This window comes from Condylura cristata, unplaced genomic scaffold (assembly GCF_000260355.1).
Source record: "Condylura cristata isolate star-nosed mole 26May11 unplaced genomic scaffold, ConCri1.0 scaffold00015, whole genome shotgun sequence".
Taxonomy (NCBI): domain Eukaryota; kingdom Metazoa; phylum Chordata; class Mammalia; order Eulipotyphla; family Talpidae; genus Condylura; species Condylura cristata.
The window spans coordinates 10,816,894-10,837,723 of NW_004567116.1; the positions used below are offsets into that span (position 1 = coordinate 10,816,894).

The following is a 20,830-nucleotide window of genomic DNA, read 5'->3' on the forward strand; positions in this document are numbered from 1 at the left end:
CCGCTCTGTCTCTGGTGAATCCTCTCACCCTCCACATCTCTGGCCTGTACCCCAGTTCTGTATGAATAAATAAATCTTTTTTTAAAAAAAAAGGACAAAGAGTTGAGTTAAAAAGAAAAAAAAGTAGAGAGGGAACAAGAACAAGGCACAAGGTCAAGGTGAGAGAAGAGAGGTAGTGGCAGGCAGAGGAGCAGACCCAATGGGGGGGGGGGACCCTTGGAGAGAAGAATGCATTCCACTGTTTTCCAGGCCCCCCAGCCTGAACTTTCAAAAACACCAATACCAGTAAGTGTTGTGTTTTAAAGACTCAGAAAAACCAGAGTAACTCTGAATGTCATGTAAATATTGTAAATCCTATACTATCACTGTTTAAACACCATTTCCATGGTGTGTACTTAAAATACACACACACACAAGATTTCTTTCTCCTAAATTCATTTGCTGCTACTTCTGACCTTACTGGACTAAGTCCTTTATCAAAACCAGCTGCTATGATCATGATGTCATTAGAAAATTAGATTTTTCGTTTCTGGGTACGGCATGAGGGAGGAGCAAACAACAATAAATAACTAGAAAATAAAAATCCATATGAATAAACAGAATAACAGATATGGGTAACTACATATTGATTACCTGCAACCTGATGCTTTTCTGTATCAGTCAGAGATAAGAACTTAAGGAGGTTTCAAAATGCATAGCAGAGGTTGGGCTTTCCAGGATATGTCAAATAATGCTGTGTATTCGGTTTCCTTCTCATCATAACAAAGTAGTAAAGGTTAAGTTTACATAGAGTCACATTTATAGCCATCTGCATTAATCCAGGTCTAGCACTCAAAAGACTAGAAAATGGAAAGCCTGTTAAGAGTTCGTAACAATACTTTAGGAAAAATGTGACACCTCATGTTTCAAAATAAACCAAACTTTTTTATTCAGATTTATTTATTTGTGCATACAGAAGTGGGGTACAGACCAGAGATGCAGGGACAGTGAGAGGATTCACCAAAGACAGAGTGGGGAGCAGAACAGGCAGATCGAGGAAGTACACTGCTGAGGGGAGCAAATCAGGAGAGGTCTGCCGTGCCACGTGGGTCACCTCGGGGCAGGCGGGGATCAAACTCATGCAGAAGTGGCTTTTACTTCTTAGTGCTTGCTGCACTTTAACCCGCTGCGCCACCAGGGAGGGCCAATATATAAGCTGAATTTTTAAGTGTAGATTTCAGTCAGAAGGGGGAATCCCCTCTTATCCTGAGCTTTTGAAACTTCTGTCCTGGGTTTCAGTTCTGGCTCTACAACCACCAGCTCCAACAAGAGGCAGGTGACTCTACCCTGATAGCCTCAGTTTCCTCACTGTCCTTATATCTAAAATAGAGATAATTTAAGCATTAAATGAAATAGCATATGTAACATCTGTAACCCAGTATCAAGAACATGCAGCATGTTAATAAGCAAAGGAGGGAGAACTGTATTGTTGTGTGATCATTTATTCAGCAAGTATGTGTGCAGGTCCAACTTTGAACCTAATGCTATTCTGGGTGCTCTGCTTTTCTTTTTCTTTTTCAAGATTTATTTTTAAATTTATTTTTGTGTAGAAGACCTGCAGAGCAGACAAGAGAGGAGGTTACGAGGATTCACGAGAGACAGAGAGAAGAGCAGAACAGGCGGATCAACTGAAATACACTGCTGAGGGGAGCAGCGGGCGAGACAGGTGAGGTCTGCCAGGCGATGTGGGTCAGCTTCTGGCCAGGGATCGATCTCATGTTGCAGTGTCTGGCTAAAGCTTGACAGTCCTGAGACTTAACCCCTGAGCCAACGAAAAAGGCCAGGTGTCTGCTTTTCTTATGTACGATCAGTGTCAAAGTTCAATGATCCTTCTGAAAGAGAGCTCTGGGCAACAGTTAACAAGCATCATTATTTATGCTGATTAAACTGATCTGAATTACTGCTGTATCCTCTTTATTTCACTCAATAGATCTAGATTTATAGCCTACAGAGTTTGGAAAATGAGGCAAAGAAAATTCCTTTTTTGCCTTATTTAACATATTGCTGTAGCTAGCACATGTTCATCCTCTGACAGATGATATTTGGAACACCATGTAAAACATTTTGCAAACTTTACAGTTTTCATACACTTGCGAGTAGCAATTTCTAAATAAAAGAGAGTTTACGAGGCTTTAAATTTGCAGTGGCTTTCATCAGAAATTGAAAAATTAAGATTGAGTCAGAAGCAACACAACAGAACATTTCGTTTCCACTGTTTAATTACAAATCGCTATGTGATCGTCATTATAAAATGAGGTAAGATTTGCCATACAGAAACTTGGAAGAGGCTGAGGAAAGAAGGATGAAATGTGGTTTAGTGAAATTTTAGCCAACAAGAGGAACATTTATCAATTTCATGAATTACAGTTCTATTTACATTTCTGAATCACAGCTAATTATCCAGTTTTAAGTTAAAGGTTCTGCTTTAATTAATACCATTTAGTGGTTTTTGAGTAAAAGGAAATGCACTCGAATTCTCTTATTTTCACTTTAGAAACCCAATCTCATTCAACACATCTAATGAAACTATAAGGCACTATAGTTAGTTTGATAATGTTCCTGATGAGACTTGTAGTATAAAACATCCGAGCGCCTTGTCTGCGTGCACAACTGGCTTCTCCAGGCTTCTGCCTCATTCAACACAAAGGGCTATGTACTTGAATTTCCAACTGGGTTTCTTCCAACTCTCTCAAGTTTAACATCCAAAGTCAAGTCATTTCTTTCCTCAGAATTCCTCTTCCCCCAGAGGTTCCTGCCTTAAAGAAGTAAGACCAGGCTGCTCGAGTCAAAACCTAGAAGTTTTGACCCTGGAAGCAAACTTCTAGAAGTCTATTTCTTATCTGTAAAATGGGCATAATAATATCTGTTTCATAAGCCTGTTGAGGATTAAGTGAGGAATTGCTCAGTGGCTAAAAATGCTTAACAAATGGTGGCCATAATGATTTAGAGAAATCAAGCTACTCCAGTTATTCTTCACTCTTATCAGGCAAGATCTGATGAGGATCTTCCTCAGCAATCGACCCTGTTTTTATTTCCTAAACATCTCTCCAGTCAACCATTTCTATCCAGGCCATTGCTGACACCTGACATAAAGCGCCATCATCTCATGCCTCACTGCTGAAGCAGCCTGACCAGTCTTCTTGGACCAAGTCTTTGTCCTCTAAAGCTCTAATATGATGTCAGTTCACTGTTCTAAAACTCTACATCACCCTTCTATAAAGTTCCAATTTGTGAACCTGGTGTTCCAGGCCCTTCATGACGTAGCCTGTTTAATCTCTACACCTTGGTCACTACTCCTTTGTACTCCATGCTCTACATCTTCTGTCACACATCATCTGTCAGGTCCAACAACTTCGGGAGTACATTCACATTCTGTTTCTTTTACCTGGAAACCTTTTCCACATCTTTTCTCTCAGGGTTAATCAGCTTTCAGTTAAATATTGCTTTCCCAGGGTTCATCACTGACACCTTAACTTTCTCAGTAACACCCCTTTCATTACGAACACCACACTCCCAACTACTCGTTCAATGGCTATTATCGAGGCTCAAGAGAAATCATCCCCCACCTCTCTGGGTTGTTCTCGTGCAGGACAATGAATCAAAACAACATCAGAGAATTCAGCAAAGAAAAGCAAATCAATCAAATAACACATGTATGGGGCATTTACTGTATTCACTAAAAATTCTTAAGAATAATGAAGCGGACTGGGCATATTTTTCTCGCATATTTTTTTGGAGTGTGAGGTGTTCAGGACAGGGAGGGGGAGACTTCATAAGACAGATGAGGAGGTTCTGAGAATAAAAGTGAGACTTAAGAGAGAACACATTCACTGATCAACCTACAACTGGATGAGACCTCCAATAACATTCTTCTAGATTGAACGAGGGAGAGCAGTGTTTGCTTCTTTGATTAACAGAAGGGAAGAAACAGTGGACATGGTGATCTCTTCTAGATTAGGAACGGAGGAAAAATTTTGGCAAGGGCATAAACTGTTCCAAGCCCTCTGCGCTCTGCTGGTCTCAACCCCTAACAACCTGCATTCTTTAAATAAAGGTGATAGACCTCCTAAGGCTTACAGGGCCTTGACTGGCCTCTAGTTCCCATACTGAGGTGACAAGAGACCTCTGGGCTGACAGAGTAAAGACTATCTAAACCCTTCAGGGACCCTGACTTCATACTATCTTCTGAGAAAACAGCTACAATGTAAGTTTTATTTACTGCTGTCTCTCTGGATTTTTACTGATTGAATGAATTAGTATGTGGTTAGTAAATGAATCAATCAACAAACAGAAAAGGTTATGTATAGTAAAGTAATACTGGCCTTGGTTCCAGGTTCCAGGAGTGGGGATTCTAGTCCTTGGAATTTCCACGGTGACTGGAGTGTCTGTCATTCAAAACGGGCACCTCAATCTCACCCATATTTATGCTAACCAGATAGGTCAGCATGATGGTGTTGGTCATCAGTAAGGCTAACAGACTGGAAGGTTGGCACTTTGACCTAGCCCTACCTCTGGTGCTGAAAGGGCGCCTGGAAATTGAGTTCCATCACATGGCAAATGATTCAATTAATTATGCCTACAGAATGAAACCTGAGCAAACACTCCATCCACTGAATGAAGCATGTGGAGTCCCCAGTGGTGAACACACTAATGATGCCCAAGGAGGGGGAGGCAAGGTCCAGACTCCACAAAAAGGGCCACAGAAGCCTTGTTCAGAGCCCAGTGACAACCTGCCACTAGTGTTTACTCTTTAATCTTTTCTCCTTTCATGTTTTTCACTAATTAAAACAGCCATGTTAAAGGCAACAGATTCAACAAGAACATATACAGGTAGTAAACTGCAAGCCCTAATCCCAAGAAGATGTCAATAAATGACAGGTATTATTGGCTCTTTCAGAGCAATTTAATTTCAAAAGAGGGCAACTTAAAACTAATTTTAATTAATAATGTTCTTGAGAATAGCAATATATTCTGTAGCTTTATAGGTTTCTAAACTTTCTGAACCAAGCAGATTCTTCTACTTATAATTTTCTTACTCAGTTAGGACTGGAAAGCTACAAGCCCTACTACAATGCTCAAGCTTTCCTTAGAGAAAAGGAAACTTTCCTCTTCTTTGATCCTAGAAAAATTTCCTCAACACCCTTCCTGTAGATGCATTTCTACCTCTCCTAGATCTGCATCCATTTCCTCCTCTTCTGATAAGGGGGTGGAGGGGAGATTGGAGGGGGCTGAACTATAAGGAATGGCCCATCTCTAGATCCCATTATCTAGAAGCTAATTTGTCATTTGGAAGCTAACTAACACTTTCCCCAACGAATGACTAATATTCTTGGTTCTTTTATTAAGAAACTGAAAACAAACAGAACTAGAGAGATTGATCATGAGAACTCATTTTATTGGCCAAACTAACTTTCAAGATAAATATTCCCAAAATTGACTATTCTCCTTCCGAAACATTCTAGGAAATAACTAGGTTTCAGTAGAACACAAATACTTCCCAGGCATTTTCCATTAAGGTTGCTTGGGCAAAATACCAAAAAGACATTTTTACATTCAATTGAGGAGAAGAGAGGATAAAAAAATAACCCACCAAGTACATTAATGGAGCAAGTATTCACTGATAAAGGGCACAGGAAAAGAAAATAAGAAAGTCTACTCCAGATTGTGCAATCAACTGACATTTATTATCTATTCATAGGTATTAAAATGATGCATCCATTCAACTGTAGATGTGGTGTACAGATAGAAGAAACTCAGTGGTTAACAAATAGTCCTGAATAGACAAGGCCAACATGGCACCACACGTCACCCTGTGCCAAATGATTATCCTGATCCTACAACTTAAACGAACCATGACGTGATGAATGGAAAAGACCTTGATAGCATTTGACATGGGTAAACTCTTGGTCTAGGATGCATCAAAAGTTCAAATAGGCCCTCCCTGGTGGCGCAGCGGGTTAAAGCGCAGCACTGAGAAGCTAAAAGCCACTTCCGCATGAGTTCGATCCCCGCCCGCCCCGGAGGTGACCACATGGCGTGGCAGACCTCTCCTAACCAGCCCGCTGCTCCCCTCAGCAGTGTACTTCGTCGATCTGCCTGTTCTGCTCCCCGCTCTGTCTCTGGTGAAGCCTCTCACCGCCCCTCAGCCTCTGGCCTGTACCCCAGTTCTGTATGCACAAATAAATAAATCTTTAAAAAAAAAAAAGTTCAAATAAAGCTATGATTGATTTTTTGTTTTTAAGTGAATGAATCAGAAATTAACTTTTTTTTTTCCAAGAGGTTTTTTTCTACTTTTAAATCTGCAATGAAGGAAGTCACTTTTTAAAAGTTAAAAACATCACAGTAGTGGTAATGGACAAAAATTATTGTGAGTGGCATAATTCAAATCCAAGGCTACTCCTTTGGCGTTGGAAAATTACACACCCTGTGATAAACTGTACGAAGTCCTCCCAGCCAATCTGAAGCATGCAAGGGGAGTCTTGAAGAGTCAAGTAAGCACTACAGCCACTTAATTTTGTGAACCAATTGTTTGCTTATTCACAGGAGTACTGATGCCATTTTCTCTAAATAGTTGAAAATTTCTAAGCTTTCTTAAGATTGTGTTTCTTGGCATTTGCCTGAAAGAAGACAGCAGATGCTTTACCCACTTTACATAACAGGAGTTAAGTGTCCAACTTCTCAACTTTAAGCATTTATAATCTTATCAAGTTATGGTGACCTTTCAGTATAAATTCACACAATTCATGGCCATTTTCTTTCCAGTCATCTTACTGAAACCTTAATGTGTCTTTCAGGCCAACGGGGTTTAGCATTTTCCTTTGTAATTCTGAAAATATTAATTTTCTTTATTGAGTACGGAATATACTTTGGTGGTTAACACAACTCAAATGAAGTGTTCCTTGGTGATTTCTTTTCCTTTTTATCATTACTGGTTTCATTAATAACTAGGTAGATAAAAATTCCTTCCTATGATTTAATGTAAGATTGCTGGATCTATATCAATCTATACGTTTGGTACAGGGAATTTTAGAGATGAAATTAATAGTAAGTAAAGGAGGGACCTCCCTGGTGGCACAACAGGTTAGGACGCAGCACTGCAAGCTGGCCGCAGCTGCTTCAGTGCGAGTTCGATACCCGGCACCAGAGGTGACCCACATGGCGCAGCAGACCTCTCCTGACCTGCTCGCTGCTCTCTTCAGCAGTGGACTTCCTCACTCTGCCTGTTCTGCTCCCTGTTCTCTCTGGTGAAGCCTCTCACCACTCCTATACCTCTGGCCTGTACCCCAGTTCTGTATGCACAAATAAATTTAAAAAAAAAAAACAAAACAGTAAGCAGAGGAAGATGGAGAATAGATAAGACTTTTCCCCCTTTCCTGACAGAAGTGGGGGTACGAGGGAACTCAAAGGGGAGCCAAGGGGAAAAGGAAGAAAGAAGTGGGTGGGACTACAGATTCATAATATACATACACATAATATATGTATACTTATTACACATGTTTATATATAATAAATATGACATCTAAAGTTCCTTCAAACAATCTGGACAAATTAAAATTATTCTGCAATAAATGTAAAAAATGCTAAAAGCTGTCAACAATAATGGTGCAGTTAATGACTGAGGAAGACAGCTGTGGCAAGTAGAGAGAAATCCATATGTGCAGCCACTCGGAAAGATGGTGCATGGGAAGTGCTGTATGAGGGCCTGCGAATGTGAGCTGTGCCTACTTTCATTTGACTTTTCCTTTTATTTTTTATTTTAGTATAACCAATTAAATGTCCAAAAGAAACGTGTGTGTGTCAGTAAATATTCCATCAGAAATGTGTGGGGTTTTACATGTTTAATTGATTCTAATTGTCTTATTTAGAAGTTAAATAAGACCACTTCTTTACACTCTAAAGAAGAGGGGTGTTGTCTAAAGAAAGGACAGGAAACATTTCACTCTTTTATCTGTAAGGCACAGATATGCATACGAGTACATAAACTGTGTACTTGTGGTATCAAAATTTCATGGTGAGAAATGTCCCCAAAAAAGGCTTGAGCAGTGATAGTGAACAAGAACCTAGAGAACCTATCCTAAGCCTATATTCTCTCAACTGTTAAAAGGGGTTATTGTCACCATTGCAAAGGAATATTACGATATACCTCTATCTAAATATGGAGAGACTAAGAGATTGAAAATAAATCAAGCAGGGAAAACAATTAGAAGTGTAGAATAGTCATTGATAGATACATAATGAAAAACAAAAAGAATCAAATGTCTATAGCTCAATGCCATTAATGTCAATCGTTATTAACAAGACAATTCCTTCTCTTTGGTCCCTTTATCAACTGAACTGCTAATATGCTAAAAGAAAATGTTCAGTCATAGTGAAACATCAAACCATAAATGCAAGAAAAATCCATATATATGGCAATGGTACAAACCTAAAACACCGATCTGAAGGCCTGCCAAGCTTGTTTTAATTTTATCATAAATATCTTCTGAGGTAAAGTCAACTGCAATGGTCTTTGTGTCCACCTTGAATTTTTCTCCTAGAAGAAAAAAAACACAAATGGAGAGAAGGAAAATTAATACATGGCAATTAAAATGAGAGCCTTTGATAACATTATCCTTTTATACTGTTTTTTAACTTGAAAGAAAATTTAGACCAGGATAATTTGAAGCAATCCTGAGACCACCCAGGAAATGCGAGTTTACATAACAGTTCTGCAATAAAACTTCTAATGTTGTCACAAAGCCGATGTCGAATGCTCCTTGACCAGTTCTCCTTTTATACATCAATAATTAGTAACACATGAGTCATATAATAATGTTATATAGTCTTTAAATATCACTGGTTTGTGATCCTATTTGCAAACTGCTATTTCATAAGTTCTGGGAGATGTCTTTAAGTTGTCAAGTATTTTAAGGCCTGATAAATTAAAACAAAGTTCATGTAATAAAAAGAAAATGAATATAACCGTATTAGAATTTAAAATTGTTTAAGTGAATAGGCACCAGATTAAAAAATTTACAGTAATTTTTTACTGTACCAAAATTCACAGTAATAAAGCTACAATGTGATACAAGACCTGGGTGTTCTTCACACAGGGCTATTAAGTTCCAAACAGAGCTATTGGAAATAACAGATTCTGAAATGAGTCTCTGTAGAAACAAAATTCATCTGAGGTAAAGTATAGTGTTTACTTCTGGCTTCCCCGTGAGCACCTTTGAGAAGACAGCATGGATTCTGAGGTCACAAAGACGTAGGTGCCAATTTCATTTCCGCAATTACTTGCTAAATGAATTTGAGCAAGTCACATATCTTCTTTGAGCCAGAGACCCCTCTTGTGAAAATGACGGTAATATTACCCAATTTATGTGAGGCTCAAGTGATAGCTACCGGCTTACAGGAGGCACCCCACATAGGTTAGTCTCCCTTTTTGCCCCTCAAGTAACCCCATTCTCACATGACTTAGTCAAGGTCAGCAGGTGAGGTATGCTACTTCTCTGGCAATTGATGAGAATGCAAAAGAATTCATTTAAAATCCAGCTTCCAAAGATAAAATTTTCTTCAGTCAAAGCCAAAGCCAGTTCATCAGAGACCATTAGTCCTCATAGGTTTCCATGCTTGATCTAAAAGGATTTATGTCTCAAACTAAAGAGCTAGTTCATGAGAGCTCTGATTCATGGTTATACTCAATGAAAACTACTGACCCTAAGTAGAAATCTATGAATAAATTGGAGAAAATAAGTGACCTAGGAGATTCCTTAACTGGTGTTAATGGTATACTTACTATTCAATATAAATGAGTCATGCTATGTATTCACGTCATGAGAGCCAAATACAGACATTCCAGTTCACAACAGCAGTATAAATGATTCACAGAATCTACCACAAGTGAAGAATGCCGCTGTTATTCAATTCATCAATTCACAAGAAAAAAGGCCCCAAAGCAAAAAATGGAAGGATACCTTTTATTAAATGTAAAACTTTACCCAGGGTTAAGATTAGTTTATCTACTTATTTTGAGAAATGCAAAGTCTGTTTCCACAGTCACACTATATAGTGACATTTAGAAAAATTTCCTTAGTAATAAAAGCACTTCACAATCAAATTTGCTCTTTAAATTTCACAAGAGTTGGTAAATGTACTTATAGTGTAGACTCCTATACAGATATGCTGCTAAAGAAAATTCAGTGATCCTTTCAGGAAGAACATTATTTCATTAAGTACCTTTGAGGAAGCTCTTGTATTCACATTAGAATAAACAAAATGGTTGCTGGTGAAAGTTTCTCAGCATAATAAGAGTTTGAACTTGTACCTGGAATCTCACTCTAGTACCTCCAACCTCACACCAGACACTGGGTCCTCATCAGGAAGTAAATCTACTAGGACCCTGACCCTGACCTTGGACTTCCCAGAAGCCTGTGAGAAATAAATGTCTACTTGAACTGCCCAGCCTACGCAAGCTAACTTGCTATGGCAAAGCAAGCTAAGACAGTCTGTTCCAAAAAGCATGGGGTGCAGTTAGAAGCCCTGACTCTCTCGATGGCTGAGGGCCTACACTCAAGCCTTTTCAACCTTCAGGAATTCCACTTCTTTGGTTGTAAACCACCTGATAGAGCTCTTGTGAGATGCACACGTCATTGCATGCATGAATGTATTTGTGTAAAACACAAATGTTTTATCTACCAATGTCTACAAAGATGAGTGCATTACACAGGTCACGTTTCCTGAACAGTGAGACTTCGGTAGGTATTTCTGTGTGATTAACTTTCTTGGTGTCAGCCGCACATCTCTTTTCTAGTTGAACAAACACATCTAACTCGACTTTTAAAAGTGAATTATTTATGACAGAATCATCTGTGAATCGATCATGATATATTAATTTTAATCATGTCTTTAGTGTCCAAGTATTTCCCTGACTCAATTGCAGTTAACCTTTGAACTACTATGTTGTATCTATTCCAAGATGCCCATTTTCCCCCCAGGATGCACATTTTTATTCCCTTTTTCTCTTTGAAGTCAGAATGCTTCACGATGAATGGCCTGCTGGAATTTGTTTTTCTTTCTTCATTCTTTTAAGGCACATCATTGCCTCATGATCAATGGAATCTCAGATTTAATGAAAGAAACCTAGAATCCTGCTAACATTCACCCTTCCCCTGAATATCACAAAATAAATCAAGGACAGCTGTGCTATGCAAGACCCTCCGGTATTCACTGTTTATAATATTCCAACACCACTATTTCTGCCAATCAGGCAGAAGACTTCCCATCTTAAAGTAAATGCTGAAGTTATTTTTTCGGGATATAATTATTTGCAGACAAAGCATCTCACTTGCTAAAGTGCCAGCTCTCTGAGGGCAGAGCCTCTGTCTGCTTTTTGTCTTTCCTGCTCCACCCTCACAGCCCAGCCCTGGTCTACTATAAGAGTTCAGTAAACACGATTAGAATGAGTATGCCCAAGTGCATGCTGAGTAGTACCTATATGTCAGACTTTGCCCTGAGGATGATGGCAGATACATTTATGCAGATTATATTTTGGTGAAGAAGCTACACTGTGAACCCACTATTAGGCTCTAATGAACACGAATCAAGCATGCAGAGGAAAGCAACTCACTCTCGCTGAGTGGGATGTTAAACAGGTAATATATGCGCTGAGTCTCTGAGTAGGACTCTAGCACACAGAGAAAGGGAGAGAATAAGCAAGAGAAGAATGTGGAGTATTCTGTAAGACTCCCTAAGGATGGAGTGTGTGGTGTACATGGAGAGGTAGAAAAAATTTTGGTGGGGGTGGTAATATGATAACAAGCAGAACTGGCAATGGAATTTGCAGTGCCCAGTGTGAAATTAAGAATGTGAGCGAGCCCCTTGATTATAAAATTATTACATTTCCAAATGGCCTTGGTGCAGGCCCAGGTAAGCATGGAGTCGGGGCAAAAGTTCAGGGCTCACAGCTGAAAGTTGCCCTCTGGAGCTCACCTTTCAGCCTCTGTGTCAGGAGTACTTAGCAGAAGCCTATTCAACTGGGAAGTGGCATGATCACACTTGTTTTTTAGAAGGAAATACTAGTGGTGGAGAAGAGGATGTACAGCCTGTTATAAAAAAAAAAAAAAAAGTGATGGGCGGCAGGGAAAGAACACAGCATCTGCTGCATTAATCCAAGAGAGATGAAGCCCGAAGGACAGCAGTGTGGAGATGGGAGGCAGGCAGGGTGCAAGGCTTTGGAGTTAAAAGTCTGAGGAATTTTAAAGCCAATTAGACACACGGCTTTAGGGGAGAGGGCACAATGGTTTTTTTTTTTAAAGATTTATTTGTGCACACAGAACTGGGGTACAGGCCAGAGGCTCAGGGGCGGTGAGAGGCTTCACCAGAGACAGTGGGGAACAGATCAGGCAGATCGACAAAGTACACTGCTGAGGGGAGCAGCGGGCGGGTCAGGAGAGGTCTGCCACACCCTGTGGTCACCTCCGGGGCAGGCGGGAATCGAACTCATGCGGAAGGGGCTTTAGATTCTCAGTGCTGTGCTTTAACCCGCTGCGCCAACAGGGAGGGCCGGGCACAATGCTTTTATCCATTTGCTTTAGAAATCTGGCCTATACATGATGGTATCAAAGCTAAAACAGTCTTCATAGTTTTACATAGGAAACAATGAGTATGTCTCAGAACTATTTTTTAATCATACGTATCTCTGTTACTTCTTAGTAAAAAGAGTTGCTGTTATTTTTCTTCTTTCTTTCTTGAGGGAGCCTGACTTGAAAAATGAAATTACTAGCAATGAGATTTAGGCCAGGCTTGACCAATTTTCCATGCAGGATAACCATGAGCTAAAAGTCAAGATAGAAAGCAAAAGAGACTTTTTGCAGCCCTCCATAATATTCCTCCCTTCTTGCAATGGAAAAGATGGTTAAAATTAATTAGAAGTCAAATATCACACAGTAGTCTACTTCTAAAAAGTGCTGACTGAAGTAATTTTATTATATTTTTTTTAAGTAACCTCTTTATTTTAGCCTATCACTTTGTTCTTATGAGAGTCCGTTGGTTTTGCGAAATCTCGGGGCGAAGGGAGTCCTTCAAGATTTGGGCTGCTCACTTTGCAAAAGAAAAACTTAACAGTTGTTTTTATTTCTTTAAACAACAACAACAAAAAAGTATCTCTTGAAAATTATCATAAAAGTTAACATTTCAGCTATTGAAATGCATATTTACTTTAAGCAATTAACACTTTTAAGACCAATATAGTTCAACAACATTTTGCTAGGAGTAGAACCATCTTTCTGTTCCATACACCAAAAAAAAACTTCATTTAAATTGTTAACAAAGCATACTTTCCACATATTAACCAAAATAACAACATATGTGGTTGATACAGTCTCTTGTGCTTTGAACAAGGGATAAAAACCTGATAAAAATCATCCCAACTCTAGGATATGCTAAAAAACAAACAAACAAACAAACTTAGAGGTTCTATGTGAAATGTATATGGGTATAGTTAATAGTCTACCTAACAAATAGGAGTAATAATTACTACCCATTATTAAGAATAGGTTAAAAGCCAAGCACTTGACTAAATTACATGTCATTTAATCTGTACAAGAGAACATAGGTATATTGTTGAAATTTGCCAAGGATGATTCTCAAAAACTTCCATTTTCAAAGTCAGAAAGGCCATCATTTATATATTTTTTCAATTTTTGAAATAATCTTAAGCAAGGAAAAGTTATAAATATTGTACAAGTCACTTTCTTCCCCTGAACCACGTGAGATTCAATGGCCAACAAGAAACTCACCACCTGCTCCCCAACACACACGGAGACACACACACACTTCAGTGTAGTGGTTCTCCTAAGTATGGTCCTGACCAGGAAGGTCCCCAAAGTTCAAAAGCTAAGACATTATTTGCCTTTTTCAGTGTGTCCACATTTACACGGATGGCACTAAAGCAGTGGAGAGTAAAACTGCTTGAATCCTGACATGAATTGAACAACAGCGCCTAACTGTATTAAGTCACTGTACTTCTCAGCTACTTGCAGTAAAAAAGAAAAACATCAGTTTCATTAAGCTATCCCTTGATAGGGCCCAGCCCGGTGGCACAACATGTTAAAGCACAAAACTATACAGCTAGCTGCAGCTGCTTCAGCACGAGTTCGATCCCTGGCCAGGGTGGTGACCACATGGCACAGCAGACCTCTCCTTTCTTGCCCACTGTTCCCCTCAGCATTGTGTTTCAGTCAATCTGCCTGTTCTGCTCCCCATTCTGTCTCTGGTGAATCCTCTCACACACACACACCTGGCACCTATGGCCTACACCCCATTCTTGTATGCATATATAAATAAAATAAATCTTTATAAAAGAAAAACAAGTAACAGTATTTGTTATCCATGATAAAATTTTAGCTTTTAAGTGAAAATCAGAATTCTATCTAATACATGAAGCTGAGAGAAAAGAATTTTTTGATTTGTCTGAGGGTGATACTGGTAATAATGAACTTTTGGATACTATGCCAACATTTGTAAGATCTACAGAACCCAGGAACCAATTTCTTCCCATGACCACTGTATGAAGTTACAAAATGCTGGATAAAAGAATTAGCAGGCTGAAACATGGAGCTTCCCTACCACCCAGCAATCCCACTCCTAGGTATTTACCCAAAAGACATAAAAACACTGATTGAAAAAGATACCTGCACCCCCATGTTTATTGCTGCTTTATTTACAATTGGAAAAACATGGAAGCAGCCCAAATGCCCAAAAGTAGATGACTGGATAAAAAAGATGTGGTACACACATGGCGAGGCAGACCTCTCCTGACCCGCCCGCTGCTCCCCTCAGCAGTGTACTTCATCCATCTGCCTGTTCTGCTCCCCACTCTGTCTCTGGTGAAGACTCTCGCTGCCCCTGAGCCTCTGGCCTGTACCCCAGTTCTGTATGAACAAATAAATAAATCTTTAAAAAAAAAAAATGTGGTACATATATACAATGGAATATTACTCAGCCACCAAAAAAGAGAAACACATGTCTTTTGCAGCAACTTGGATGGAGCTGGAAAAGATCATGCTTAGTGAGATAAGCCAGAAAGAGAAAGAAAATACCGGATGGTTTCACTCATAGCAGGAGTATAATGGACCAGGTGAGAAAATAACAAAAATAATGAACAACCATATACCAGAGATATTTTGTGGGGGTGGAATGGGAAATGAGATCAAAAAAGAGGGGAGGGAAGCGCACGGGATTATGGTGATGGCACACGGGTGACTTGGTGATGGGGAAACCCGCGGGGATTACAATTGAGATGGAAAAAAAAAGTACCAAATGATGTAAAAATAAACTGTTATAAAATTAAAAAAAAGAAAAAATTAGCAGGCTTTCATGCAGCTAAGCACCAAAACTTCTATGATATAAAATTTCAACTTGTCCCCTTACTGACAACTTCTTTTATAAATCAAAAACATTTTATTTTTTCTTAGAAGCAAATGATTTTTCTTATTGAAGCAACACTGGTTTATAACACCTCATGTGATTCAGAAATAAAGGACCCACCCTCTTTTGGTGCAGGCCCACACTACACCCACCATCACAGTCTCTGTCACCCACGCTCACTGCCCATCCACATTCCTCTCCCACAGCCCACTGTGTTTCCTCCCTGATTTTTTCTCTACCCTCCTCATTCCTCTTCACTTGCCTCAGTTTTACAGTAACATTTCTAAGGCATGTTTGGGTTTGTTTTGACTGATACATGACAATAAATGAGTTCTCCAGGGGGGTATCTCCAGTCTCCACTATCAAGTTGGAGTTTTTATCTTTGTAATTAACAACTAGGTTGGTGTTTTGTGAAAAAAAATACTTTGAAACAACCTATAATCCACTCCTCACCAAAGTTTATTCATTTATTTATCATTATTAGTATGGGCTCCTTCCTAGTTCCTTGTTTTAGTCAAAAGATTGTGATTTATTTCTATCATTTTAATTTAAATGTTCAGTTTGTCCAGATTTGGTTAGTGGGAGAAAAGTTCCCTTTCAAGCTGGCTTCTGTGCCTATTTAAATTGTTCCCATTCATCTCTGAATACTTTCTTGCTCTCAGGCCCAATGAGATATTTCAGGCTCATCTATTCTCCTGCCCAGCCCTAGAAGTAGGCATTTCTCCCAGAGTCCTGGACCCTCTATCAGAAAACAGCATCTAGCAACCAAGATCTGGATGCTGACTTGGCTGACTGTGATTGGGGCCCCGCTGCTCCCAGAAGAGGCCAGAAGCTTTAAAACTCACCTTTGCGGTATCACAGGCAGGCACAATACAAGTACTCATAGGCTAGCATCCCGCAGTGGAATCAGCTGCCAGGTGAGAGACGCCACCTGAGATGCTTTGGTAGAGGAGTCACAGATGCTGTAGGGAAACTGTGGGGTTCTGTTCCAGAGCTTGGGACGGTTCAGTTACTAAACACGGAAATGTCTTTGATTTACAGTGCATAATAACGGCTGATAAAATACTGTGATTTAAGCCCTGGTTTAAAAAGGAATAGCTTTCTTATGGCCTTCACTTGGTGGATAAAGTCTAGATAAATTTGGGTGCTGTAGAAGCAAACAAGCTCCTGGTTAGTTATTGAGTTTCATGCAATAACTAATAATAAATAAGCAACTCCATACCTTGCCTGAAGCATTTCCAGAAAATGTACCAAACAGTTATTGAAAAGTAGATCACATTTGCCCACAATTTTATAATTGGAGTTTCTGTTACTAACATGAATCATAACACACAAATATATAATACCATTTGCTTCTATAATACTTTAAAATTAGGCTCTCAACTACTGACTATCCTGGGGACCCAATATACTATAAAGAAAGTATATACCATATAAAAATGTAGCTATCATATCATACTTTTGGCCCTAAAATACATGAGTGTTACTTCATACACAGTGAAACTGCCTTCTCAGAATTTGAGAAAAAGATTTGGACATAACAGGCATTGAAAGAATTGAGGGTTGTGTGAGCGATATTAACAAGTTCCCGGGTAACAGATGCAGAGTGCTCTCCTTGCTCTGACAGCTGCTTCAAAGACATGCAGCCGCAGCAGCAGCTCATTACGTATTATTTAGATTGTAATTATCATGAAGGCAAGGGGCTTCCTAAGTACTTAAAAATAGATGAACTAAGACTGATACTAGAATGTAATACACACATACACTGGACGGATCAACGTTTATCAGAAGGACCCCTGAACTCCCTAAAATTGTAGTGCGGTCTACACGAATATTCTGTATATGTACATTTTTTATTTAATGCAGGTAAGCTTTTCATCAATCACAGTCACAAAAAGGTCTATGACCTGCCAAGAGCATAAACATTTTGGTTTAACTGCCGCCCAGAAATAACTACTGCGAATGTTTGGGCTGTAATCTACCAGACCTTGTTTGATATATGCCTACATATATTATATACACACAATGTTGTTTTGTGAGCTTAGTACTGCACATAAGTGAGGCTTAAAAAATAAAAAGTAAAAGCAGATTTTCTCTAAATATGCTCTACTATGAGCCTCCCTGGTGGTACAAGGGTTAAAGTCTTAGTGCTATATGCTATATCCAGTTATCGCCAGCCATTGCAGACATCCAGTTTGGATACCCGCTAGAGAGTGACCCACATGGTGCAGCAGATCTCTCCTATCTCACCTGCTGCTCCCCTCAGCAGTAGATTTCAGTCAGTCTGCTTGTTCTTATCCCCACTGTCTCTGGTGATTCCTCTCACCCTCTGTACCTCTGGCCTATACCCAAGACTCACTGCGCTGGAGTGGGGCAATACATGACCAGAAGTCTAGGCTCGTCTAGTAATACAGAGCGATGAAACTCTTCCTCCTCCAGGGAGGGTTCTCTGCCTCTGCTTTCTGTCACTACGAAAAGGCGAACAGAACCCAGTTTTCTGACTTGGACACACAGGACTTCCCCCAGCCCTCCCTGCTTCCCATGTACCTGTTCCTCTCTTTTCAAAGTGCTCTTTTAGAAAATCACACTAACAACACTTGAGTGTTTGCCAGAGGTCAAGCACTGTGCTAAGTGCTTTAGGTGAATGATCCCCTTTAATCTGCACACAGATCCAAGAACATAAGGAACACGGATTCTCGCTATGAAGATGATGAAAAGGACGTGAAAGCGCCTGCCCTGTCAGAGCTCTGGTAGAGACCAGATGGGGGCCCAGGCACAGAGCAATGGGGAAGGCATCCGACACCCCTCCTGGCTGCACTATCTCTTGATGATGTCAGATGCTGTTTCCTTATCAGGAGAGGCTGGCAAGCCTTGTGTTTAGATCCAAATTTTTGTGAGGAACAAAATGTTCAGTTTTGAAAACCACATTGAACTCATAAATTTACTTCTGAAACTCTCAAGGATACGCATATCTGGAAACATACCCTGCACACTTTGAGTTTGGTTCATTTCCTTTTGTTGGTGAAGTAATTCAAGTCTGGATATCTCATGAGGGGCTACAATATGGCCTTCAAATTTCCTTTGTAAGTCCATACCCTGGACATTCATTCTTTAATTCAGCACTTACTGAGTGCCCACTGTGGGTCAGGACCTGGGAGGGCAGCCCAGAATATTCACTCTGACCCACCATATGCCACTTTGATCTTGGAGCTTAGAATCCTCTGGGGGGCAACAGGAAGGAACGGGTAAAAGTAGGATGTGTCAAATTTCTTAATAAATGCCATGGGGAAAACATAAAGCAAGGTGAGAGGGACATGCAGTAAAACAGCAATTCTTTAAAAATAGGAATATTTGTCCAGCAAAGAAACTGCCTACTTAAAATTTGTTAAGCTGGTGTGGTACATGATCTGTTTAAAGGCCTATGTCAAATCCTAATATGTAGCAAATCTGTAATATCACAGGTAATCAATGGATCAGATTACATCAAATTGCTGAAATTCACTTATTTTTTGTTATTCCTTTCGATTATTCCTGTGCAAAATAAGGTGTGTTTGAAATGTTTTCAATGGCGGTTACACACAATGTGATATAAAACGTAAAACGTAATGTATCTATCCTTAACAAACTCCATGTTTCTATATATGTATTTTCCATCAAATTTTTATGACGCTTGAGAGGTAGTTTTAAGGAAACCAATTTACAAATCCGACAGAAAATAAACCCAACCAACTCCTGGATGGTCACTAACCTGGCATTTCAGAGCAGCTCCTTGTATACCCTTTTCCTTTATAAGTTTCAGCGGCTGCTATCACTGTCATGAAAAGTGTCATGAAAACAAGGGGCTAAAATTTTTTTTTCTCTTTGATCTTCTCCTATTCCTCATTATCAAATAGCACCAGCAAACAAGAATTAAGACCTACAGAAGTGCAGCCCACTTCACTGGGAAATCACTAAAGCCCCCTTCTTGGAGAGAGTTTTCTTTTCAAAAAGAAACAGAAGCAGCTTCTAAACATCTTCTTTAGAAAGAGTAAGATAATACACGTGAGATGATACCCTTAGCAGCCTCAATTACGTGACTGTACCTTACATGCTATGTAAGGTACATGTGATAAGGATGTCAGACATGCAAAGATAACAGTATGCCCTTCAGGGAGATTGCGATGCAATATCATGCGGGGCCACAGGACTCCAAACCCACGTGGGAACGACAGAGAGCAGATCACCTGGCCCCATTACCAATAGCTGCCATGTGATTAGGGACCTGAACCCTCAGTAGTCTCTCAAACATCCAAGTCAGCTCAATTAGTTTGTAAATGTCAATGAATTTCCAACGATTCTTAATGTGGCAGCCAATTAGGATCAGAAAGATGAACAAAATTCAGTAACTTTCTAGCATCCTGCCTGAAGGGAAAGCAATAATGGATAATGTGGAAGACATTTTCGAGATTGTCCAGTTACACAGCAGTTACATTTCTCATTTTGCCCAGAGAAAACAATTAACTGAAATTTAAACATTTCCCTGACATTACAAAATTTCTCAATTATCTTGTTTCGCCCTGACAACAACCTCTCAGCTATACAGAGCAGAGATTATCAACTCACAGATGTGACGATACCTGCTCTATACAACCTACAATAGACAATCAGGAGTCTCCTGTCACAAAAATTTTCAGTGGAAGACCCACGATAGTTCCAGGGTCCCCTAATTAACTCAAGATCACAACATCATGATCTGGTATTTATTAGAGTAATTTGGATTACAACAATGCTGTCATTTATTTCCCATTCCAAAGTGGAACATTATTCTAAAAGGCCTGGATTTCGGTCCATGTAAGAATCTTAATAATTCTTAGTTGGTATCAAGGTCTTTTACACAGGGCAAAAGTTTTTGAGTTCCCCAGACCTCACTACTTCCTCTTGTCTCACTTCTCACCTTAGCCCCTTGATTTATTTCCATTACCTGCCCAATCAAATGAGTAATTACACATTTCTAACCCAGAATCTAAACTGAGCCCGTTCAGCGTATGCCCAGTATAAGACAGCATACAGTAGAATCTATTTTTGGAAGAGAAAAAAAAAATGTTAACTTTTTTTAAAAAAAAAAAAGGGCAAAAGCAGAAATATACTTGCCATGCCATTTCTTAAAAGTCAAGGGAAGAAGGTAAGTTAAGAAATCCAAAGACAAACATTTTGTAGGCAGTATATAACAACAAAAATCTAACACAAATTTATTCCTGACAAGAGTATAAAAAAGCTAACAACACAGTATGGATTTTGTGTGAACGGAGATGTTGACATAAGTTCACAATTGTAACGAATGTACCACTCTGGGACAGGATTTTGATAGTAAAGAAGATATACATACATGGAAAACGTCTATACC

The 20,830-nt window shown here is 39.5% G+C and overlaps 1 protein-coding gene across 1 annotated transcript in view; it reads right to left on the reverse strand.

Moving 5' to 3' along the window:
• HSD17B12 (hydroxysteroid (17-beta) dehydrogenase 12) overlaps positions 1-20,830 on the reverse strand; it is a 130,157-nt gene that overhangs the window by 42,129 nt on the left and 67,198 nt on the right. The window contains exon 4 of the mRNA XM_004682891.2: positions 8,465-8,572. Coding sequence (XP_004682948.1) covers positions 8,465-8,572 — 108 coding nt within the window. The remainder of the gene's footprint in view (positions 1-8,464; positions 8,573-20,830) is intronic.